This window comes from Hypomesus nipponensis, chromosome 14 (genome assembly GCF_054491055.1).
Source record: "Hypomesus nipponensis isolate SF chromosome 14, ASM5449105v1, whole genome shotgun sequence".
In the NCBI taxonomy this organism is placed as follows: domain Eukaryota; kingdom Metazoa; phylum Chordata; class Actinopteri; order Osmeriformes; family Osmeridae; genus Hypomesus; species Hypomesus nipponensis.
In genome coordinates, this window is record NC_140374.1 from 20,984,549 (window position 1) to 21,009,845 (window position 25,297).

Below are 25,297 nucleotides of genomic sequence, written 5' to 3' on the forward strand. Positions count from 1 at the left end.
CAGCTGATGCAGCTGTCATGACGTCAGAGAAGATGCTCTTTCAGTTTCCACGGGAGGTTTCTTGCTCATGCGCCGTTCGAAAGAACCGTCCAGAGCAAAAAGCTACGCATTTCAAACGTTATCAATAAAATATGTGCTTAAAAGTAGTTTGACATAAATAGAAATATAATAATACAGACAAAAACACTGTCATAACAAGTCATAACAGACTAAAACTATTTATTTAAAATACACTCAGATTTGTAAGAAAATACTCAAAAGTGCACGTCAAAATATTTTATAAAGCAACAACTTTGCTGATGAAGCTTTGATCTGTACTAAAGTTGACGTGGTTGCTTACATTTGAACTGTGTTGAATCAAGCATTACATTAGCAGACCTTAATTCACTAACAAATGGTGGTAAATCAAAGTTCTGCCCAATACTTAGAGCACAAGCAATTACATCATCTTATTCATCATCAAATGTATTCAGCTTGGCAGTCACTTGACACAGTCTACATCAAACCACATTCAGGGTAATAACTGTCTGAATTCATTGGGGTCCTGATTTTCCTGTGAACAATCAGAAGTGCCGGCCGTGTCAGATCCTGGAGAGGAAGTTCAGTCGGAGGCTGCTAGGCAACTGAAGTGCCTCCAGAGCTTGGGAGGAGGGGCAGAAAGGGAAGGTGACCTGGAAGCGATACTGTGTGTCCAGCATGAGCTGGGTGGAGCCTTCACGGTCCTGTTGCAATGCCTGAGTCCAAGAAAGCACATCAGAGACATGTGACTCAGGAGTGAGAGATACAGCACATAATCTACGGTGCTGAAAAAGCACCAAATGATGAGTTTCAAATTGAACACTGTGTCTGCAGACTGTAAACGCTATTTGTTTAGTCTCTTTGGGAACAAGCGTCTGACAAAGGAATTAATGTAAATGTACACTTAGAAGGTCCACTGCCAACTATGCTACTTAACTAAATGAACAATGACTCACCTGAACTTTGCGAACAAATGAAGGTGCCACCCTTTTCTCAAAATCGTCGATGGGGGTGTAGGAGTTCAGAATCTTCACAATCTAGCACAGAGTAACAAACCAACACAGTAAACTATAAGTGACCGTATCATATATATAAGTGTATGGGATGTTTTGATATATTTCATATAACCTTTTGGAAAGACCGGTTTCCCTATAATATTATTATGACTATTTAAAAAAATAACATAAAATCACTCATGTGATTCCAAATGATCCATGCATACAATGTGTCCATGATTTTGTAACAAAAACACTTAAGTGCTCAACAGTGAGGAGTACCTGAACAGGGTTGAGTTCAGTGCACTGTTCAAGGATCTCCTTGGCGTCTTCCTCGGTGGACTTGTTGACCTGCAGCAGCCAGGCGGCCTGGGACAGTGGCTTCAGAGTGTCGATGGCACTGGAGGCCTGCATGTCCTTATCCTTCAGCCACTCCTCCAGGTAGCTGATATTACACCTAAGGCACACAAGGGAGGGGGCGATACATAACACACACAAAAAACACACACACACAGAGACACACACAGATACCAACGTGCGCAAACACACACACACACCTAATTTGCATGCCCTTCCTACAGGAGCACATGTCTTTGCGGAGCAGGATGTTGTTGAGGGTGGTGGCGCCGACCAAGTAGAACTGCTGCTTGACGGCCTGTCTGATGAGCTCCGGCTCCATACCGTGCTGGCTCATGGTGATGTGGAAGAAGCTCAGCTGCTGGAGGATGGAGGAGATGGTGTACGCCTCCGTGTCCTCGTAGACGCTGTTGGAACGCTTACGGAAGCCAGTGGGCTTCATGCTGGAGAAACCCTGCAGGCTTTCATGCTCCAGCATGCCAGGCACTGAGCACAGAAGCAGCAACTCTCTCGTGTCAGGGTCAACACAACGTGAATTCAGACGGTAACACATTTTCAATCGACAAATCTGAAAGAGGAAGGGCGTGATGTGTTTGAAGTGCAGGTGTCAGTTACATACCGATCATAGGGGTTAGGGCTTTCTCTATGACCGTGATGAATTTTTGGTAGATGCGGATGGCCAAGTCACTGATAATCTGTCTGTGTTCCGACAGATCAAAATTCTGCAAGCAGTTCTTATTCTGCTTCTCGGTATTCTGTTTCATGAATTCCTTTTAAGCAGAAGAGACAAGGAAAATTCCAGATTACGTATACTTGTTGATGCTTCTGAGAGCGGCAGGTTTGCTGGAAGTTTAGTAAGAGATTAAAGCCCTACCTCCTCTCCACTGTACTGCTTTAGACAGTTGAGCATGTGGTAAGTGTTGGAGAGCCAGAAGGACAGCACCTCAAAGTCTGTATGGTGATCCTGAGAAAGAAAATGCATTCGGTCTTCATCTGTCCTTTTGCACGCAAGACAGCACTTTGTTAGCAGCCATCAGCACGGAACTTACCGTGATGACCTTTTTGATCCCGTTTATGACAGCGTTCATGAGAGACTTGAGCTTGGCTCCGTCGTTGAGGTAATCAGCGTGACGCACACACATGAAAAGGATGTTGGCAGCCAGGCCAGGGATCATATTCACCACAACTCCCCTGGGTTTCAGGTCTGTAAGCAGAGACCATGTCCAGACATGGAACAATACTGACAATCCAGGGAATGTACGTCAATGGTAACTTGTACAAATTACAATTAAAACATTAAGTAAAGGCTGGCATCAAATTTTACCAAGAATTAGGTTCTGGATTAGTCTGGATTCATCCTCTCTGTTGTATTCCAACATTCCATGGTATTCTTTGGGAATACTGGGTATCGGCGTGTGTTTTTCTGAATGAGATAAAATATGAATACACGTAAATATATCGTAAATATATTTTAAACTTTTAATTTGAAAATATATAGAGAGAGTAGATTGTTTGGGTTACCTTTATCAGAGGTCTTAATGCTTTTTATTTGATTGAGTAGTTTCTTAATCTGTCTGTCCTTCATATCAAGTTGTTCTTCAAAGTCCTGGGATGATATTGAAGTACATTAAAGATGTGTCTGTGAACTGTACACTTTAGCACACACACACACATGTACACTGTACACCACACACACTGTACGCACACACACACACTTGCCATGTTTTCTGCAGTTAATCGTGATGCCTCTTGACTTAGTCTGACTTTGGCATCGCTCTCTGCCTGATGCTGCCTCTTCAGATGCTTGTTCGCCTCCTCAAGCTCCTCCACATTCCTCTCCAGCTCCTTCTTCTCCTGCTCTAACTCCGCAGCCTTTAGCTCCACCAGCCTTTACAAGAAACACGTTAGGTCACATCTGTCCCATGCAGAACAACGTTAACATCAGGTGTGACGTGGTTAGGGAATCAGGCTATTAATCAGAAGGTTGTCGGTTCGATTCCCGGCTGTGAAAAATGACGTTGTGTCCTTGGGCAAGCCACTTCACCCTGCTTGCCTGGGGCGGAATGCCCCTGTACTTACTGTAAGTCACTCTGGATAAGAGCGTCTGCTAAATGACTAAATGTACCTGCGATGGGAGACGTCCTCTTCAATCTTTTTCTGATGCTGACTTGAAATCTCCTCCATTTTTTCTAAAGGGCAGAAGGTTAGGCAATTTCTCTAGGATGCAATCAAGTAGTGCTGGATAGACGGGCGAACTGATGAAAAGGACAGTGGCGGGTACCTGTCAGCTCCTTGTTTTGCTCCTCCAGATGGGCTTCCAGTTCCTGCTTCCGTCTCTGTAGCTCTGACACCTGCTGCTTCAGCTCAGGCAGTACCTGTGCATCAGAGGCAGTGGCGGATCTAAGGGGTGGCAAGGGGTGGCAGCTGCCACCCCAATAAAAAATACTTCCACCCCAATCTTCCCATGGAAAAATATTATGTATACATTACAGAACATTTCAATAAATAATATTAATGTTACTGTTTAATTTAAACTACAATGTTGTAGCCTAATCATTTACCATAGGGAGTAGGCCAGCCAACAACATCCTTCTGCCACCCCATTGCCACCCCGAATGAAAATCTCTAGATCTGCCCCTGATCAGAGGAGTGTGAAACAAAGTACACGTCCCACTAGTCTGACCCTCTGTACACAGCCAAGTTTCTCCCTACCATGTTTTCGGTGTTCAACCTGGCCACTTCTTGGCGAATGCTATCAGTGATGTTGCTCTTCTCATTGAAAAGTTTCTGGAGCTGGTTGTTTTCGTTCTGTACATGCTCCACCTTGAACTGCAGACTCTCAAGCTGACTGTCGTAGCCCTCCCTCTGCTGCTTGTGGTGGGCATCCAGCACCCTGCAAGATCAGGAACCATTAGGAACCATCCACATGGAAGTAACAACTGGATCAGACCAGTCTGCCGGAAGGAAAATATCTTCAGACCTGGTCGCTTTCTGCAGTCCATCAAAGGCAGTGAGAAGATCCTCGACTTCGTATGATGGATCTGGGCCATCTTGTGTCATCCTTTTAAAATATAAACGTTTTTCAGTTGAAACACATTATCCCAGTCTGCAGTAATTTTCTGGCCATAATGTAATTTGACCAAAAAACAACCTTCTGAAGGAGTCTTAGATACGTGTTTCCAGCTGACCTAAATCTAACACCTTTATCAAACCTTGCATATAACATTACATTACTGTATGTAATCTAAGGTATTTCTGGGTACACACAGAAGTCTTAGAATCATCAAACTGAAATATGATCTCACTTTAAGAGCACTTCTTCTTCCACAATGCCTCCAAGCAGCTGTCTTGTAATCACACTCACCTTTGCTACAGGAAACAGGAAACAGGTACACATCACATATTTGGCAGATCAGTGTTATGTCATTGGATTCATTGGTTCAAAACATTTTGTTCCATCTACCTCGTGTTTGTTCTGATCGCTCTCTCATCTTTTTATCCAGTTCGTTCCTTTGGGTCTGCAGGTTATGAAGCTCTTTCCGTAACTCGGGTATAACCTTGACGTGCTTTGTGAGCTGGACCACCTGTTCCTGCAGGTCCGTGTTGGCCTGACCGCCCTCCTCTAACTGTCTCTGAAGACGGTTCCTCTCCTCTTTCAGTTTTCTTATCTCCTCCTTCATAACCTCCACCTCTTTCTCGTGGTCCTCTCTCTGGATCTCTATGTTGTTCTCTGCGATCCTGACAAGGGAAACAATCACCAAACAGCATGTGGATTGAACTCCTTGAGTATTTCCTCAAGTTCCAAATCCTTACTTCCTTAGTCTTTCTTCTTTTTCCATATCTTCCTGAAGAGTTGTCTTTATTTGATCCAAGCTGTCTTTCAGTTCTTTGCCAGATTCAACATGCTTCTTCTCCAGGGTCTCCTTTTCCTGGACCAGCTTGTCCATTTCTCTCTGAAGCTGGGCTATAGCCTAAAAGAGACAGAATACAAACAAGGATGTAATGTTCTGATAATCGCGACACAGCCGTAACGTGCAATATGAGACTAGGCATACCTGACTGGCATCTTCCTTGTTCTTCTTCTCTCGTTCCTCGAGGGCTGTCCTTTCATTGGCTGATTTGCTCAGCTGGGTTTGTAGACTCTGCAGCTTGTCTGTACTGTGGGCATGTGCAGTAGACAGGCCTGTCAGCCTCTCAAGTAGCCCATTATTCTCTTTGGTCTAAAAACAAAAACACAAATTCTTCTGACAGGGGAATCACCTGACCCCGACGACACCGGAACTTAATAACAAAAGGCTCGATACGTTTCAAAACGGACATACTGGAGATAATCTCACCTGCTCCTCAACCTTTTTTCTCAGCTGCTGAACCCTGAAGGAGAGCTGGACATTCATCACCAGCCTACGCATGCTCTGGAACCGCCGTCGTGCAAGCCACGCTCTCGTGTATTTCTGTAGTATCATGGCCTTTTGCTCAGCCACCATCTGAGGTCAAAGTCCACACAATAGCATGCATTGATAAACAATTCTGCTCTCGCTATCATATCTAAATTTGTTTTTTTGGGGTTGGTTTGGTTGAAGTTTATTTCTAATCAAATCAAAACACCTTTCTGAAACGTTTGCGGGCAGTCCAGCCTCGTGTAAAGGCTTGTATGGTAACAGTTGCCAGATGGACCACATGGTATATCTGCTGCATCCTGTAGCCTCTCCATCGCCTCTGAATGACCAGCGCAGCCCAGCCCTGCTTCAAGGCAGCTGCACTCACTGTTTTTCTTTAGTGAAGATATAGATATAATAAATCACACATTATTCCAAACAATTGACAACATTCTGTGAAACACAAGTGATGCTTGATGCCAGTTAGAATCTAGAGAAAATATGAATTTAGCACATGATGATGTGCAGACCCTCTCCCACCGGATTGTTTTCTGCCCGCGGATGTAAAGTTGGATGGTGATGGCAGCAAGTCTCATGCGCTGATACTTCCTCCTCTGGCTCCAGGCTCGGACGTGCTTTTGGATGGTGACGCAGGCCCCTCGCAACCGGTCCAGACGGAGCTTCTCCAGGTAAGCCACCTGGCCTGCTCGGAAGAAGATTTTGGTCCGACCAAACTTGTACTGGTTGGAGTCCTGGATGTCGCATTTGGGATTACATTACACACAAAGCAAAAAAGAATACAAGGAGGGAATACATTTATCATATTCCTTTTGTGAAACTAGCGCTTTTACTCTCTTGATATTTTATCACTGCATGGTCTGGTCTATTATATTTGAATTACCCCAGAGTTGTACTGTGTGTGCTAAAGAACTGTACGATACAACGTTGACAGAAAGAAGGAATAAAATGCGAAACAGTGAGATATATTTCTTTTACTGACCTGAATTAATCTCTGCAGCACTGTCTTGCAAGTCTGTTTCTTGTCATTGAGGCCTACCTCTTGCTGGGTCATCAGTATACTGTACCGGCTGTAAAACTCAATATAGGTCCACCTGTGAATCAATAGCGGGTTAGAGGACACAAGCTTACACGTGTAGAGTAAGGTGAGGAACGAAGCTCAAATCAAGGCTCACCTGGAGGGATAGCTTTGTGCACTGATGTGAATGGTCTCAAGGACTCCACAGGCCCTGAGCTGTTGCACCACCCTTTTGGAGTCATATCTGACAAGGCACATGAGAGAGTTTCTTTTACAACTCATGCATCGTATACGACATAAAGGCATCCTGGTAGAGCACCAATGTAGTGATTGTCCACTCACTCAAACTGAAGCTTCTCCTCGTTGGGCTTGATGCAGCGCACGTAGTGAGGAGTGGTGGCGTTCAGGGTCTCCATCAGCAGGTAGAGGGAATCACGGAACTGCATGGAAAAACAGGGATAACATAAAGATAAGGTGAGGACAGGTAAAGCAAACATGGCGGAGCCCACTACACACACCGCACAACAAACCTAATATGGTTAGGGAAGGTCAAACTTCCTAATCTCTTTGACGCAGAGCAAACACTGGTACCTTATCTCCCACTGTGGTTCTGAACTGCTTGTTGGCTGGCTTTACACCAGGTCGGGCTGGCCTCACTTTGATACCTTTCATGCCCGTGATGCTTTTCTCGTCCTCGTGGAAAAAGTTGGCCAGTAGTGGAAACTGAATTTAATTGAACCGTGGAGGAAACACATTGTTAAAAATGTTAAAAATGTTTTAGATGTGTCATTTATAATTGAAATATGTGACACATAAGTCCTGCTTGGTATTACCGTGCTGGTTCTGATGATGTCAATGAGTTCCTCATACAGCATGTCTCTGTTCTTCTCTAGAAAACCTTTGCACTGATACTCCACCTGTAAAAGCAGCACGCCTTTCAAACCTCGCTATATCGCATCATGAACATGCAGCATTGAAAATGTTAAATATCTGACATCTGTCGAATCTCCTGGGAACACCAAGAGAGATGACCCTCAGGTTATATATGGCTCTCCAAAGGGCCAGAGACTGCACCTTGTCTGCAAAGTGTTGAATCACAAAAGCCTCATTTGATAACCTTGGCTTTTCGAAAAAAGGGTTTTCTTTTAGGTAGTTGTACAGCTTTTGTAGCCAGTTCTGATCTGTTCCCTGGGGAAACTGAAGAGAATACAAACATAATGAGTAGTGAAAGTTCGGGAACAAGAAAACCTGCAATACAATTCCACTCTTCAGAAAGTCATTGAGGTGAAATTGATATCTCCTTACCAGACATTCTTCATCAAGAAGATCCAGGATTCCCATTTTGGCTTCGATGAGGTCAATGACAGGCTGGTTGTCATAGAAATCTATTAATGTCCATGGGATATCCTCTTTCATGTACTCCTCTTGCTCCAGTTTAAAAACATGCTAAAAGGAAAAGAAAAAAATCATTTAGTTTAGCCATTCAACCATATCATGTAGGCCAAGCAGTGCAGTACTTAAGCCAAACAGGAAATGTTGCATACCAAGTTAAACTGCTGCTGAAGTTTCTCATTGGCATAGTTGATACAAAACTGCTCAAAGCTGTTTATCTCAAAGGTTTCAAAGCTGAGGGTACAAAAAAGAATGAGCATGAAAATGACATACATTGTAACTGATCACACACAGTAGTAGTAGTAAACAGACAGCCATGTTTATACGTTACCCATAGATATCCAGCACTCCTATGAAGGTGTGCTGCTTGCCTGGGACCTGCAGGGCAGCGTTGATCTTGCTGATGACACAATCAAACAAGTGGGCATAGATCTGCTTGGCCAGGGCATCCCGCGCATTGACCGCCCTCTCTTTTGGGACTGGTTTCACCACCGTCTCAGTCACCATGACGATCCTTCGATGACACAGCCACCGACACACGCCCTCTGATTTGACACTCAGCAGCTCGCAGAACGCAGCCAGATGTGGATCACTGGACTGCAGGCCGGGGAGAGAGAGGGTTGAAAAAGTGCCGTTGTCGCTGTGTACGTGTTCGGAAAGGCATCCAAGGTTTGGTTCAAACTCACGCTAATTGAGGATCGGTCACCACCAACATGTCTGATTTCAACATTTCCTAAGTGAAGGATTCCCGCTAGGATCTTGAAAATGTCGGACTGAAAGTCTTCCTTTAGGCCTAAAAGATGACATTGAACAACAACAAGATATAATAAGTTGGTCATTTATGCTGGTGAACATATGACCATGGTTGGTCTGTTAGTATGAAGGGATGTAACTCTTACCCAGAAGGGAGAAGGTTGTGCGTGTCTCTGCCATGTCTTGTCTGTCATCCACACCGTCAATCTCAATCTCCCCACCCATACAGGTGTACCTGAACTTGTCTGCACTCACTAAACACACACAACAGTCCAGAAAACACCAGTGTTTTATTACTAAATGTAGGGTGCCAAAATTAAGATTTCATTTTTGATCTACAGTTTTGTGCTGTGATAAGGAAAGCCGGTTGTTAATGCAGTCTGAATCGCTGCAGTCCCATAGTGATCTACTCACACAGTCTCAAACTCTTGAACTCTGGCTGATCAGCACACGCACACATCTGGTAGAATATGTGATAGTTCCTCTCTCTCTCTGACTGTGGAGCAAACATTGCATTGCTCAGAACGGAGAAACAGTAGCACAACTCAAGTATTGAAAGTGAAACCCAAATGATCTACGGCTACGCCATAAACAATAAATAAAACACGGGTAAAATGATGTAAGACCTGAAAAACCACTCTGGATTTCTCTAGAAGATACGTCCTCATATTGGCTCCAATAATCTGGTACCTCCTGTCGAAGCTGATCTCAGTGTACTTCCCAAATCGACTGCTGTTGTCATTCCTTGTTGTTTTTGCATTTCCTATGGCCTGACAGTCGGTCCGAGATATGAGTACACACTTGCAAGTCTGATTTCAAACATACTGTAACATACTGTAACATACTGTAACATAGTGTAACATACTGTAACATATTGTAACATACTGTAACATACTGTAACATACTGTACCATATTGTAACATACTGTAACATACTGTAACATACTGTAACATATTGTAACATACTGTAACATACTGTAACATACTGTAACATATTGTAACATACTGTACCTCTGTTATTGGGTTTGATGCCAGAACCTTGTCTTCCACGTGTGTTTTGCTGCCAGATTTGCTGACCACGGCAAAATACCTCATAGCATATCTTGCAGACACTGTCTTCCCTGCTCCAGACTCTCCGCTGACTATGATTGACTGATTCTTGTTGTTTCTTGAAAATTAATAGTTTCTGGTTACAGATTGTATTGTTCTGTAGTCAGACGTAAAGTTGCAGTTCATTACAAATGTTACCTTGCCATCTGTTTGTAAGCTTCCTCAGCCACCGCAAATATGTGAGGGTCCATATCCCCCATGTTCTGGCCAGAGTAGGCATGAATGACCGCATCTCCATAAATGTGTAGCTGTTTGTAAGGATTGACAGCCACTAGGATAATACCTTAAAACAAAAGGACAGCTCAAACTCAAACTCTTCAACAACAACATTTTCTATCCTTTCATGTTTATTTGAGTTCAGTTTTTTTTTTTTTTTTTTCATTACCACAGTAGGTGTAGATGATTTTGGAGTCCACAAAGCGCACTTTGAGGTTGTGGAGGACAGCAGGCTCGTGGAGGTAGCTGAGTGCTGTGAGGTCGTTCTCCCCCACCAAGATGTCAGGATTGCGAAGGTGAGGTAGCTGAGGGGTTGTAGAGTCCAAGGGGTAGAGCAGCACCTGTCAAGTACAAAAGTATGCAAACAAGTCAGCTGTTTTCTCCAGATACTGCATTTCACCTGGGGGTGTCTTGTAGGCTGATGGATGCCCTGGTTTGGTAATTCCAGAGATATTTTTTCTTTCTCAAAGTAGTGGTAGCTATATTTGTATTACAAAGTAATAAGGCTTGAATTGGTGATACTGCTGGCGTATGTTGTTGGACATTGAACGTGAGGCATAAAAACAAGTAATAGACTACTTACTGTGCCATCTTCAAGTAGGAGATGTAGTGTATCATCGCCATATTTGAAGTCTTTGCGAATTTCTGCAGATTTCCAGACATCCTGGGCATCGGGAATCCACACTCTATTGTACTGAATGATCAAATGATAAAAGGTTAATTAAGCTGTGTGCTTGGCTGCTGAAAACCGTTCCACTTTTAATCCTGTCATACATTTAAGCTTTTGTTTCATACTGGGCCTCAGACAAAAAAAAACAATATTTGACATGTTATGTTCCCTATGGCAATCCCCTGTGAGTTGAGCAGTTATACTGTAAACATTTTAAGACAAAAGGTAACACAGATTAACTTAATTATCCCAGTAGGTCTTACCTCGGTATATAGTTCCGACAGAGCCATGTTTGATCATATTTATTCCTTTAACCACGTAAACGTTTATTTCAAAGAGCGATACGCTACTCCTTTCGTTGTCATGCCGTCCCTGTTTACTTTCGCCCTGCTTGTGGGAATACCGTCCAACTTTTACGCCTCGCTCACCTGTGCGCTGGACTTTGACTTCCTCTACCGCCCAGTAGTCTTGTGACAATTGCTTGACAATGTGGGTGTGATCGTTTGAACAAGGACTCAGACAACAAAAGGAACAGGATACATACCTCAGCAAGTCTGTTGTCAGTCGCTAAGCAATTGCTCAGAGACTCATTAGAAAGCTGTCGATGTAGTCAGCTGTACACTAGCACAATCTACTCAAACAAATAGATTTAATGATCTTTTATTCAACTGTAGTCATACATTATAAAGGTGGCAGTGCATTAGAGAACACCATTAAGAAGGAATTTGCTAAGAAAGCAAGGCACAAATACTGTATGAAGCAGACTGAAGAGCCGCTGGATCCAGCGGCTGTGAAAGTGCTCCTCAAACATTTTTTTTACTTCATCAGAAGGCAATAAATGCAACACTGTATGTATTCAGTATCAGCCACAACATCAAATATTTCCGAAATGTAATGGATGTCCCTTAACCCTGAACTATATCTGATCTGTATAAAAGCTGTTGTATGGTTTGCTTAGCACTGAAAGCTCTGCTTTCACCAATATCGACTGCAAAATGTTCAGGTAAAACATTCTTGAGATTAGCTCTTCACCTATAGCATAATAAATACTGTTCTCAGGGTGGAGGTCAAATGAATCAAAATCCTTTCAATTTAAAAAGATACTGTAACATTTTATATAATCCCTGTGCCTATACATGGCAAAAAGCATCAATTGTGCCAATAAAATACATACACGTAGAAAATATAAAATGTACTATAATATATTTGGTGGTATAAGCAATATCCTTTCTTCCATGTATGCAGGACAACTGTTTATCTATTAAAGCTGATATACTTTAAATCCCTGTATGGTTTACAGTATATGGGCGGGAAATGGCTTGTCTTTGGTATGAATGGTGGTTCCCTGCATGAAGTCACAGCTGTCAGGGGTCTTAGATCCGGGTGAGGAAGTCCAGGTTGAGACTACTGGGGATCTGGATGGTCTCCAGGGCAACGGTAGAGGGCGCAAATGTAAAAGTGATGGAGAAGATCTTCCTGGAGTCCATGAGCAACATTGGAGAATCAACTCGGTCTTTCAAAAGGGTCTGAGAAATGTCAAACCAAAATATAAATCATACATTTATCAACAACGACAAAAGAAGACTAGATATGTACTACGTTTACAAACGCAAAACACAACTTTGACAAACCTGTATCGTTTGGATAAATTTGACCGAAACGCGTTCCTCAAATTCCATTACTGGGGTGTACAGGTTCAGCACTTTCACAATCTGATGAGAACACAAACATTTTTTGAGAGCTTTAAACTACTCAGTTTTACTCAGGAAAATATCACAACTGTAAATGTGGGTAATAACTGGGTAAACAAACAAGAAAACCCTCTGATTATGCCTGTAATCCCTTCACTGGCCTCACACTGTACCTGTGCTGTGGTGAGGGAGCTACACATGGTGCTGATGGCCTTGGCGTCTTCCTCAGTTTTCTTCTTCACCTGCAGCAGCTGTGCCGCCTGGATGAGGGGCTCCAAGGTCTCCTTGGCACCACTGCTGATCAGATCCCTCTCCACTAGCCACTCCTCCAACTGCCACACGTTATACCTGAGGAGAACCAGAGACCTGGGTCAAACTCAGACATTTACATTTAGTCATTTAGGAGACGCTATTATCCAGAGCGACTTACAGTAAGCACAGGGACATTCCTCCGAGACAAGTAGGGTGAAGGGCCTTGCCCAAGAGCACAATGTAATTTTGCACACCGGGATTTGAACCGGCAACCTTCTGATTAATAGCCCGATTCCCTAACCGCTCAGCCATCCGACCCTCTTTAGACGCGACGCACCCTCCACACCACAGAGGGGCGCTAGCACAGCCGGAGCCTAACCCCCTGTGTTACCTGATCTGCAGGCCTTTGCTCCAGGAGCACATGTCTTTCCGCAGCAGCAGGTTGTTGAGGGTGACGGAGCAGATGATGTAGAACTGCTGCTTGACCACCTGCTTGATGAGGTCGGGGTCCATGCCGTGCTGGGTCATGGAGGCGTGGAAGAGGCTGAGCTGCTGCATGATGGAGTCCACGGTGTGGGCCTCCTCCTCGGGGAAGCTGGAGGTCCTCTTCCTGAGACCTGTGGGCTTAGCTCCAAGCACTCCCTGGATGGTCTCATGTTCCAGCATGCCTGAGACTGCAGGTTTACAACAATTTAAGAAATGGAAATGTTTGGGGGGTTGAAATCAAATTCATTACAGAAATTTTGAGGTTATTTTTGTTATTTAATTTTGTTATGACTTTTAAAAATGTATAGTTTGTTTTTTTGTTGTTGAAGGTAAGAGGTCTTTTACCTATCATGGGCTGAAGGATCTCCTCCATACACTTAACAAGCTGCTGGTATATCTGGATGGCTAAGTCACTCAGAACCTGATGGTACTCTGACAGGTCGAAGTTGGAAAGACAGTGCTCATTCTGTCTGGGAGTGTTGAACTTGATAAACGCCTTCACAAAGGTGAAGCAGAAACCCAACAGTTATTAATGGACGGCGCATGGGGTAGTTAGCCCAGTGCTAGCATCACTCGTGTCTTCCAACTTACCTCCTCCCCACTGTATTGCTTCAGACAGTACAGGAACCGGCATGTGTTGGCCAACCAGAAAGACACTGTATCGAAGTCGTCTCCTCTCCTCTGCGAGACAAAATGGACCCTCTCACAAACACTTCAGACGCAGCGCTCTCGCCGCGCTACTCGCTCTGCGGGGGTCAGCGTCCTCCTACCTTGATCACGCCTTTCACGCTGTTGATGGTGGTGTTTAGCAGGGTGCTGACTCTCTGGTCGTCGTTGGCGTAGTCAGCGTGACGCAGGCACATGAAGAGGATGAAGGCAGGAAGCCCGGGCACCAAGTTGACAGCCACGCCGCGCGGCTTCAGGTCTGAGGGACACACGAAAACAACTTGAATACATTTTATTCTTTCAACTGATGCTTTTATCCAAAGCGACGTACTAATAATGCATCTAGAAAGTACAGTAGAAGATCCAAGGGTCTGAAGAACAATGTTCCAACACAATTTTGGTGGTTAACATCTAGGAACGGTTAGTTTTTTTTACAAGCCACGTCACTCACATCAGGACATTAGAAAACATTGGGGAAGTTTTCAAACTTGGACCACTGGTTTGTGTGTTTTAGACAGGTAAACATACCGACAACTAGGTTTTTCAGCAGCCGGCTCTCATCCCCTCTCTTGTACTCCAGCATGCCCTGGAAGTCCTTCTCCTTGCGGCTGATACTGGCCCGGTGGACCGACAGAGAGGGAACACTCTCCTGCAGCACTCCAGCTACACACAGCAACCACAGGAAAAACCAGAGCATGACTTGTAGTCTTGTTCCAAAACTATTTCAAGCATACCAGTTATTTGTCTTTAGTTTTTACGTGACCCTATGAAAGTACACCTTCAAACTCCTCCAGCTTTTTCACATAGAGTTTAAGCTGTTTCTTGAGTTTGCGTATGACCTTCTCCTGCTTCCCTTGCTGCTCCATTAGATCCTACACGAGGACAAAACACAGGTGAAGGTCAAACATGCTGCATTGATGTCCTCCACAGCAACAATGAAATACCGTCCGCCCAGCGCAGAGCTGTGGGGGGCGGCCGTACCCACCAGGTTCTCGTTGGTGAGGCGCGTCATCTCGTGCTGGAGGCCGGCGTCGACGCGAGCGCCCTGGGGCAGGTGGAGGCTCTGGGCCATGAGCTGCTGCTGCTGCCGGTTGTCTTCCCTCGCCCTGCGCACCTCCTCACGCATCTCCTCACACTCCTCCTCGTGAGTCCTGTCCTGCAGCCGCAACTGGGCCTCCAGCACCCTGCAGGAGGAGGGGAACCACGAGGGTAAGAGACCAAATAAATCTCTCAATTTTTTATTTTTTTTCACCACCTGGTGAAATGGTGTCAATCAGATTGGTGGTATTAGGAGTGTCCAACAAAGCAAGTCTGTGTCAGTTTCTACTTCAATTCATGTTAAGAAAGAATGTGTTTTCCAGTTGTTTTCCTTTCATACCGGTTGGTCTCCTTTAACCCCTCGTAAGCTAGCCAGAGCTCTCCATCCTCGTTCAGAGTATGGACGTCAGGAGCGGATCTGAGAAACGTGAACGAAGAAACAGTGTCAACCAAAACATACCGGAAGTAGATAGGGTGGAGGAGGGGGCCAGAATCAGAATTACCTGTCAGCCTTTTGGGGGTGTAAAGACGGCAGTGGGATCTCACTGATATCCTTTAGATTCAGCCCTTCTCCCAACATTGAGTCCTAGACAGAATCAAAATAACTCTTAAACCCTATGTACACACACAGAGACGCACATTTGTTTTTGTCTCCAAAAATCCAACCATATCATGTGAATGACAGGACCTTTCTTTGAACAAAGGCACCCACCTTGTGTTTGAGGGCCTCCTGGCGCACCAGGTGGGAGCGGAGCAGCAACACCTCCTCCTTGCGCATGTCCAGCTCCTCGTTGGAGGTATTGAGCTGCTCCAGCAACACGTTGTAAGGCAGGGAGCCAGGACTAGGGGGCGCTGGAGAGCCACAGTCCTCGGTCAGGGACTGACGCAGCTTGCCCAAGTCCTGCTTCAGCTTCTTATTCTCAGACTCCAGCTCCTGCCGCTGAGAAACAAGAGAGTCAGAAAAATGGCCTCCCATACCCATCCACAGAGCCCGTCTCTTCCGGAACAATCTCCGAGTCCATCCTTACCTTGAGAGCCTCCATGTCCAGCTCTGCTCTACCAGCAGTCCTCTGCTCCTCGGCCTCCTGTAGCAAAAAGCAGAGACGCCATCAACAAAACAACACCAACTGCACAGTGATTTAGTGTGTGATAAACGACTCTTGACTCCTTCTAGGTGGTCGTCTGGTGTCCGGCACCTTGGCCTTGTTAATCTGGGCGTCCTCTCTCCGGTCCAGCTGGCGCCGCAGGCCCTGGTTGTCCTGCTCCAGCTCCTTGACTCTCCACTGCAGCTTCAGCAGGACCGGCATGTCCACAGCAGTCTCCGTGACATCCTGGCGAACGGCAAATAAAACCCTGTTCAGGTACTTCTGGTTCTCTACTTTGAGTTAACGCAGCAGATTCCTGCTTGTGTTGGACACCTTTTACCTCGCTTTGTACAGAGCTATCCTCTGGGAATCCAGAACTTTGGGTGCCCTCTGAACCGTTGCTGCTGTAGTTGGAGTCTGTTCTCCTGTGCCCGGGCTTGCTTGTGCCCTGCTGAGAGAAAAATATTACTCATGGACAGCCAAACCAAGCAGTACTGCTTCTGTGTGTGTGTGTGTGTGTGTGTGAGAGAGTGTGTGAGAGAGTGTGTGTGTGTGAGAGAGTGTGTGAGAGAGTGTGTGTGTGTGTGAGAGAGTGTGTGTGAGAGAGTGTGTCTGTGTGTGAGAGAGTGTGTGTGTGAGAGAGTGTCTGTGTGTGAGAGTGTGTGTGTGTGTGTGTGTGAGAGAGTGTGTGAGAGAGTGTGTGTGTGTGAGAGAGTGTGTGTGAGAGAGTGTGTCTGTGTGTGAGAGAGTGTGTCTGTGTGTGAGAGAGTGTGTGAGAGAGTGTGTGTGTGTGTGAGAGAGTGTGTGAGAGAGTGTCTGTGTGTGAGAGAGTGTGTGAGAGAGTGTGTGTGTGTGTGAGAGAGTGTGTGAGAGAGTGTCTGTATGTGAGAGAGTGTGTGAGAGAGTGTGTGTGTGTGTGAGAGAGTGTGTGAGAGAGTGTGTGTGAGAGAGTGTGTGTGTGTGAGAGAGTGTGTGTGTGTGTGTGTGAGAGGGGGACCCATCCCAGCATGTCTCTCACCACACTCAGTCTCATCTCATCCTTCAGGTCACCGTAGCGTTCCTCCAGGTGCAGGTGTTCACTCAACAGACTCTGGTAGCGGGAGCGCTCTTCGCTCAGGTCTCTCTCCAGCTGCTGGCTGTTCGCCACCTCTGCCTTGATCTCTGACCGGGCCAATGGGTGGACACACGTCACAAACACTCACCTGGGCACTCAACACGACTGCATTAGTGATAAGATGTCATCATTGCAGACCTGAAATCTGCAGGTCCTGTTCCTCGATCAGCTGATTCAGGTTGTTTCTCTCGCTGTTCATCAAGCTGTTTTTGGCGTTCAACTCTGCCAGAGACTGGGGATCAAGGCAAATTAAAGTGCCAAGCTGCTACAAGTTTGTACTGCACAAATTCAGGTGATCCGAATACAAATATTTGTCATGTGAACACACTGGTTGGGGTTGAATCATAAACCAGGCAATCACGCGATCGGCCTACCTGCTCCATCTTCTGCTTGTAGGTGTTGGCCTGCTCCTCTACGGCCTCCTTCTCCCTGCGCGTGGTCTCCAGCTCCTGACGGAGGAAGGACAGCTGTTCCAAGAGGGAGGGGACCCTCTCCGCCTTGCCCCGGGCCTCCTCCTCCGCCGCGCGTAGTCGCTCCACCTCCCTCCCCAGCCTCTCGCTCTCGCCGGCCTGGGACCTCTCCTGCCCAGCCAGCCTCTCACTGAGCTCTCTGTTCTCCTTGTGCTGTAGGGGGGGAGACACACACAGACTAACCATGTGACACGGCACAACTCCCTCTACCTCTCAGAACGCTGTTGTTTTTTCCCCAGCTTGGGTACATCATTAAATCAAACAGCTAAAATACTCGATCCCGATTTGACAGATTAAACCGACCACGGACACAGACGCAGTCGGCCGGGTGCCCGTGTTTGCCTTGACGGAGCTCACCTGCTCGTCCACCCTGCGCTGCAGCTGCATGATCTTGTTCTCCATGCCCACGTTGAGCTTCTTGAAGTGCTCCACCGAGCGGGCCTCCACCTTGAGCTCCTTCAGCTGCCGCTTGGCGATGAGGCGACGGACGCAGCTCTGCAGCAGGACCACGGCCGCCAGGGCGCGCCTGTACCTGCGCCGGGCCAGCCAGCCTCGCACCCGCCTCTGGACGACCACAGCCGTGTGCTCATACAGCAGCTGAGGGCGGCACAGAGGGAATGAGCGCACACACACACACACACAACACACACACACACACACAGACAGACATAGATGTGTAGTGAATTGAGGGTAAGTAATGACACAGGGAAGAGGAGCGCTTGGTACATGGGTACATGGTCAGGGGCGCCGCCAGGAATTTTGGGCCCCATGAAAATATATATTTATATTTTTTGATGATTTCTATTAGTTTTTCTATTTTTGGGGCCCCTGTCAGTCAGGGGCCCTTAGAATCGTCCTAGCTTTGCCCCCCTATACGGCGCCCCTGTACATGGTACAGTACAAGACAGTACTGTACGCTGACGCTTTCCTATTAGACTACTTCATCACTCCTTTTAAATGTGTTCAGGTGTTTTTTACCTTGTGATAGTGCTGTCTGGCCTTGTAGGCCCGTAGGTAGCACTGCACCGTAATGGCTGCCTGGCGGAGCTTCTGGTAACGCCTCCTGGTCGCCCACATCCGCACGTTTCTCTGAACGACGACTGCAGCCTTAGTCCGCCGCATAAACCTGACAAGACTGAGGGACACAGGTGAGATGGACTAAATATTTATTTTTGTGTGTGTATGGGGGGGGGGGGGGTCTGGACGATGTGAGGGAAGAATGAGGGAATGCGGACTGGCAACACTGCCACCTGCTGGCCGTTCCATCTTTCCCTGATAGGCTACCAGGGAAAGAGATGTGGTAAGACATGCAAGAAAGGGCCTCAGTCAGATTCAAACCCAGGCCCCTGCCTTAATGATTCCCGCTCTTACCCTGTGAGCTACCGGGCCTCACAGTAAAGACTCTTAAAAGGTTTTACACGATCAACATGACCACTGTGATGGTTGAACTCACCCCCGGGCCTGATGGCCCCGTACATATCTCTGGAGTGTGACGGCAGCCGTCCTCATCCTCAGGTACTTCTTGCGGGCCACCCAGCAGCGGATGGTCTTCTGGATCCGGACACAGGCTTTCCTCAGTTTGTCTGAACGCAACTTCTCCAGGTAGGCCACCTGGCCAGCCCGGAAGAAGATTTTGTTTTTTCCAAACTGGTACTTGTCCTGGTCCTTGAGACAAAGTAGAAAGTTGTTCAAGGTTGTTTAGTTTTTTTGTTGTTTTCAATAGTTGTGCTTCAAGAAACCTTATTTACATGTACCTTAACTAATTTCTCCAGGACATTCTTGCAGGTCAGCTTCCTGTCCGATAGCACATCTTTTAGTGTCATCAGAACCCGGTAGCGGCTGAAAAACTCTTGATAGGTCCACCTGCAATCAAGTCAAATGTCTGTCATGACATGGAGCATTTTCAGGTCCATACGGGGATGTTTGTGTTCATGTGCTGTATGTGGCGTGTTTGCATGCATGCGGTCATGCAGGGAACCAAGGCCTGCATGCGCAGGATGTACCTAGACGGGAAGCCCGCGGCCGAGATGCGAATAGTTTCCAGAACGCCACAGGCCCTTAGCTGCTGTACGGCCCTCACCGGGTCCATCCTAACACAAAGAAACCACACATCACTGTTTCTCAATGGGCTCTTTCAAATCCCATGGGATAGAAAACAAGTATGGAGAAGGAAAAATGTGTTATTCTAATCCAGTGTGTCTCAGAAGAATTTCATCTGTGGAGATAGGAGAGGAATCTTTCTCACGTGAAAGGAGCTTTGAGGTCATTGGGCTTAATGCATCGGACATAGTGAGGAGTGGTGGCGTTCAGGGTCTCCATCAGTAAGTGTAGAGAATTGCGAAACTGTAAAGAAAATGCATGTTCACTGAAGAGCTCTGGCTGCACGAAGCTACACTGACGAATCAATCTGTGCCGCTCCCTTACTTGCAGGCCGACAGTCTTCTTGTGGTCCCTCTGGGCCTGACCAGGGCGTGTCATCGCTGTGCTTGAGGCACTAGTGGGCCTCTCCTCATCCTGGAACAGCTCCAGCAGCAGATCAAACTGCAGTGAAATACATCAATGATTCAGAACATTAGGCTTCGACCTTTCCATCAGGGACTTTGAGCGGCCAGCAGGTGGCAGTGTTGCCAGTCCGCCCTCCCTCATTCTTCCCTCAAATTGTCCAGACTTGTTTCCACAGCTCTAACTTCTAGGGTGTCGGGTCTCTGCGCTTCACGAGACAAGCTGACTAGTCAACCACTGAAAGCTTTTACTGAGGGTGGAACCAGAGAGAGAGAGAGAGTGAGAGTGAAAATAAATACCAAAACACAACCTTGCTCAGTTTCAGCACATTTATCTGTTCTTCATTGACTGTGTCCTTGTTCTTCTCCAGGAATCCTTCGCATTGATACTCCACCTTAAAGCCAGGAGAGATCAGACAACGGTTAGGTAAATGTTCACTTTGCTCAGATAAGACCGGAAGAGATTAAGCTCACTCTGCAACCTAATTGGAGGTCAGGTGGCTGAGCATGTCCCTGTACTTACTGTAAGTCGCTCTGGATAAGAGCGTCTGCTAAATGACTAAATGTAATTGACCGATGCTGTTCTGCGGGAAAACCTATTAACTCTGCTCATACCACACTGGATCAGATGTATACCACAGACAGTGAGCAGGAAATGACTTGTCACAGAAATCATTTCCACATCCTATTCACTTACACAACCACATGGTACAAACTTAGCACACGTACCAGAAGTTCAATCATTATGTTGTTTGTGTTCACCTTGTCTGCAAAGTGTAGGATGATGAAGGCCTTGTTAGACATACGAGGCTTCTCAAAGTGAGCTTTCTGCTTCAGGAGGGTGTTGTAGAGTTTCTGGGCCCATGAGTCATTGTTACCTTTGGGCATCTATGGAAGGAAGGAAGGGGTTGACTCCAGCATTACTGGGCTTCCTCAAACACACTCCTGTGGAGGGCTGAACAGGCACAGTCAGTATGGGTAGGAATGTATGTTGTTACTTTGCACTCCTCATCCAGAAGATCCAGAACCCCCATCTTCGCTTCGATCAGATCGATGCACGGCTGGTTATCAGAGAAGTCGATCAGCGTCCAGGGAATCTGCTCCTTCAAGTACTCCTCCTGCTCCAGCTTGAAGACGTGCTGGGGGGGAACATCAGGTGACAGTCAGCCACATGCTATAATCTGGAGATCCATTACTGATATGAACACAAGATAGAGACCAACCATGTTAAACTGTTGCTGAAGCTTCTCATTGGCGTAATTTATGCAAAACTGCTCAAAGCTATTGACATCAAATGTTTCAAACCTGAAGAGAAAAAGACAGTAGAACTAAAGTAAGTCTGAAGAGAAATAGGAAGAGAAAAATAAAATGAACAAGAATGAACGAAAAACACACCCATAAATGTCTAAAACCCCGATGAAGGAGTGCTGCTTGCTGGCAGACTGCAAGGCTGCGTTGATGTGATTGACGATCCAGGAGAAGAGTTTTGCGTAGATGTGTTTGGCGAGGGCGTCTCTGGCGTTTATGGCGTTCACCTTGGAGAAAGGCTTAACGTACACCTCAGTTGTAGTCTTCAGCTTGCTGTGACACAACCAGTGAGCCATGTCCTGACAGGGCACACCCAGCAGCTCACAGAACACTCTCAGGTGACTGTTGTCAGGCTGAAATCACATCAATTTGAATACATAGTGGGTTAGAGCTTTAAGGTATCCTCAATACATGATTACCAGCATTAAAGGTTGAAAGAAGTGTTCCTTACATAAACGAGTCAAAGCAATATAGTAAATCTTCTTGTCAACATCTACAGAAACACGTGGAACCCACGTGGACTTACCACGATGGTGCTTCTGTCTCCACTACTATCCTTCACCTCCACATTGCCCAGATGAAGAATCGCAGCAAGGATTTGAAAAACTGCAATTTGATACGCTTCACTGATTCCTAAGAGTAAAACGTTTTCAAGAATAAGTGTAGGCTCTTTGACTACAAACCTGAACTTTGGGTTCTTAAAAAAGGTAGAAATGTTGTCCAATCTGACTACCCCCCTCCTCGGGGGTGAAGACTTGCCCAACAATGAGAGAGCCTCCCTGGTGCTGTACATCTCCTTAGCGTCATCAACTCCTTCTATCACTGGGCTGCGACCATGGCTAGTATAGTGGAAGTCATCTGCACTTCCTTCATTTCATCACACAAAACATATTTCTATAAAAGTCAATGTACAGATACAGATACTGTGGCCATAGCTCCATGTGTTTCTAGTTATTCACACGTTTAAAAGAAAATTCTTTTTTAAACAAGATTTCATTGATGATTTCATACACAGAAAGCAACCAGAAAGAGTGTAAACGACAGTGGATGTGGCCAAATCCAAAACCCATGGGGTAATTTGGAAATCCTCTGTTTAACAAGGCAGAGGCAGAGTGTTTTTGGGCATGGCACTTTAAACTCAGGACAGGGTGGTTTTCCCACAGTATGATAACAAAAGCTTTTAAATTGGCCAAATCGTTTAGACAAATGCCATACCCAACTTCAAAGCTTTGAATTCTTGAAGATGGGAGGAGGCACACAGCTGGTAGAACATGTGGTAATTCCTCTCTCCATGCGCCTAAGAAAAAAAACATTTTAAGTCTACGAAATTGCTAATAAGAGGTTCTAAAGATAGAAATGAAATGATTGCTTTGTGTCTTTTTTGGATTAGAGAATAGTTAGAAGCAGACCAGGATAATCAAATTGAGGATTAAAAGGACTATATATATTGTACAAAGCAAGATATCTAAGGACATCACATCCAGCTGTTCATCTGTGGCAAGTTAGAGCAGAGAGTGGACATCAGAAAGATGGTCACACTATGCTAATGATCAAAAGACCCACTCACCTGGAAAACGACTCTAGATTTCTCGAGGAGGTACGTTCTCATGTTAGCCCCAATAATGTGATGCTTCTTGTCAAAGCCAATCTCAATGTACTTCCCAAAGCGACTGCTGTTGTCATTTCTGGTCGTCTTGGCGTTTCCTATCGCCTAGAGGAGAAGCAGAAAGGATGCTGGGTGTCATGCAGTCATGCTGCAGACAAGTGAACCTAGATGGATGGTTTCTAACCTCCATGATGGGGTTGGAGGCCAAGACCCTGTCCTCGATGTTGGCATCGCTGGAGCTGCTGACTGTGGCAAAGTAACGCATAGCGTACTTGGCAGAGACCGTTTTTCCAGCACCTGACTCTCCACTCACGATGATAGACTGATTCCTTTCATTTCTGTAGGAATGAGCAGTCGTTCATTGTTTGATGTGAAATTTCATTAGGACCTTGAAATTATGAATCTAATGAAGACAAACAATGCTACTCGTGACAAACCTGGCCATCTGTTTGTACGCTTCTTCAGCAACAGCAAATATATGAGGGTCCATATCCCCCATGTTTTGTCCATTGTAGGCATTGATGATGTCAGAGTCATAAATAGGTAGACTCTCATAGGGATTGATGGCAACCAAGACAATGCCTGAACACAACAACAAATATGTATGAATACAGGGAATCCATATCATGGATACATATGATGGATACACCTGTTGGTGATTCTATTTCAAACAACTGACAGGGTTTCAATTTCTATATTGCAATAGTCACTTCTGTAAACCCTCAGTACAGTCATTTCAATCGGCATTGCTGTAAGTTGCAAGTAAGCACGAACAAGAGATTATGTCAGACAGTACAGTGAACGAGACTCCAAAGTCTACACTGACGCAGATAGTGAATCTACAGAGGAATGGTTCTTTACCACAGTACGTGTAAATCAACTTGGAGTCGATAAAGCGCACTTTGAGGTTGTGGAGGACAGCAGGCTCGTGGAGGTAGCTGAGTGCTGTGAGGTCGTTCTCCCCCACCAAGATGTCAGGGTTCCTTAAGTAGGGTAAACTTTGGGTCTGGGGGTCAATTTTGTGTTCCACATTCTGGAAAGAGACAAAAGAATTTCAATGAAATCGACAAAACGTGTAGATGTTTTAGTAGAGTCACTTGTGTAGATATAACAAATTAATCCCCCTGTCAGTCACTTTCATCTGCCACAGCCACAGCCAAATAAGTTGCACTTATTTTCATAGTTATCTGGAGTTGGTCTAGCCTACATGACCAAACATGAAAGTACTTTGGCAGAGAGCAGCAGCTTAAGGCACTGGAGAAATGATGATGCATAGAACACATTAATAAAATTTGGAGAAGTCTCTTATGAAGAGCCGTCTCTTCTATGGCCACGATTTGTCCAAGGAGCCCGGTTCTTTAAAATTCAACCATAAGTCATGGTCATGTTTTCCTACCTTTCACCAACAGAAGGGAAACTATGAACATTGGTCAAATTCACTAGACCCCGCCCCACCAGGAAACAGCACTGATCCCTTCTTACCGTGCCATCCTCCAGCTGAAGATGGATAACTTTGTCCCCCGGGGTGTAGTCTCTCGTGAGCTCTGCTGACTTCCACACCTCTGTTGCATCTGGAAGCCATACTCGGACATTCTGAGAGAGACAGACACAGGTCATGCATGACACAGCTGCCTATTAGCAGCGAGTACCTTCAAGTGTCAGTAGGCGCATACTAAATGTGTTGTTTAGGGTACCTATTTAATTACAATCATTTATAATTAAAAACAAAACAATACTACGTCCGTGTTCAAATGTAGCTATAAGTTGCTTTAGAACCATGTCGCTTTTCTCTCCAACTGCGTTATTTAGAAAAAAGTAATTCGCTCAATTCTACCTGAAATATAAAACTAACAGACAGACCATTCCGGTGAATCAATGAGAAACTGTATGTCAACTAATCTAGTATTAACCTACCTTCGAATACAGCTCAGAGGCTGCCATCGCTCTAACTCTGCTTTAATCCGTCTTCAGTTCAACTCTTCTGCACTGTGTGTGGGCATAATCCATTTTCGTAGCAAATGTAGACAGAAGAGTTGCAGCTCTCCTGTTTCGGGTTTTGCCAACACATACTTTTCCAACACAGAACTTTGTGCATTATGGGTAGCTACAGCTGGCCAGCGTGCCGTGGCACGTTTGCCTCAAGCGAGGGACGCGTGCC

General features: G+C 45.7%; 2 protein-coding genes across 3 annotated transcripts; both read right to left on the reverse strand.

Annotated features, from left to right (window-relative positions):
• Window positions 1–208: 208 nt before the first annotated feature.
• Window positions 209–11,344, reverse strand: myo5c (myosin VC). The gene is made up of 39 exons (XM_084673336.1): window positions 11,186–11,344; window positions 10,836–10,946; window positions 10,422–10,593; window positions 10,175–10,319; window positions 9,938–10,094; window positions 9,554–9,697; window positions 9,342–9,423; window positions 9,074–9,181; window positions 8,861–8,967; window positions 8,506–8,771; window positions 8,327–8,408; window positions 8,088–8,228; window positions 7,857–7,979; window positions 7,616–7,699; window positions 7,374–7,505; window positions 7,125–7,222; window positions 6,940–7,026; window positions 6,747–6,858; window positions 6,287–6,498; window positions 5,976–6,141; window positions 5,708–5,854; window positions 5,426–5,590; window positions 5,184–5,341; window positions 4,834–5,108; window positions 4,676–4,739; window positions 4,351–4,431; window positions 4,083–4,263; window positions 3,652–3,745; window positions 3,496–3,559; window positions 3,090–3,258; window positions 2,892–2,976; window positions 2,695–2,793; window positions 2,420–2,574; window positions 2,245–2,334; window positions 1,990–2,140; window positions 1,571–1,856; window positions 1,296–1,470; window positions 975–1,055; window positions 209–734 (listed from the first exon to the last, which is right to left on the reverse strand). Exons 1-39 carry the CDS (start codon window positions 11,210–11,212, stop codon window positions 582–584), a joined length of 5,229 nt encoding a protein of 1,742 aa, XP_084529462.1. The 5' UTR covers window positions 11,213–11,344; the 3' UTR covers window positions 209–581.
• A 222-nt stretch (window positions 11,345–11,566) lies between these two features.
• Window positions 11,567–25,217, reverse strand: LOC146259144 (unconventional myosin-Va-like). 2 transcript variants are annotated; one of them, XM_084673255.1, is made up of 39 exons: window positions 25,054–25,217; window positions 24,622–24,732; window positions 24,001–24,172; window positions 23,577–23,721; window positions 23,324–23,477; window positions 23,101–23,244; window positions 22,749–22,830; window positions 22,060–22,400; window positions 21,621–21,886; window positions 21,449–21,530; window positions 21,224–21,364; window positions 20,988–21,113; window positions 20,537–20,620; window positions 20,149–20,265; window positions 19,970–20,067; window positions 19,728–19,814; window positions 19,479–19,587; window positions 19,178–19,389; window positions 18,703–18,859; window positions 18,082–18,321; window positions 17,629–17,877; window positions 17,393–17,486; window positions 17,159–17,301; window positions 16,481–16,588; window positions 16,252–16,386; window positions 16,084–16,140; window positions 15,768–15,995; window positions 15,559–15,641; window positions 15,396–15,473; window positions 15,003–15,201; window positions 14,796–14,889; window positions 14,546–14,680; window positions 14,122–14,276; window positions 13,943–14,032; window positions 13,697–13,847; window positions 13,257–13,539; window positions 12,787–12,961; window positions 12,554–12,634; window positions 11,567–12,448 (listed from the first exon to the last, which is right to left on the reverse strand). In XM_084673255.1, exons 1-39 carry the CDS (start codon window positions 25,078–25,080, stop codon window positions 12,296–12,298), a joined length of 5,586 nt encoding a protein of 1,861 aa, XP_084529381.1. In that variant the 5' UTR covers window positions 25,081–25,217; the 3' UTR covers window positions 11,567–12,295. The 2 variants fall into 2 exon arrangements, with proteins under 2 accessions (XP_084529381.1, XP_084529380.1); XM_084673254.1 differs by having other exon boundaries at window positions 16,481–16,591.
• Window positions 25,218–25,297: the final 80 nt, after the last annotated feature.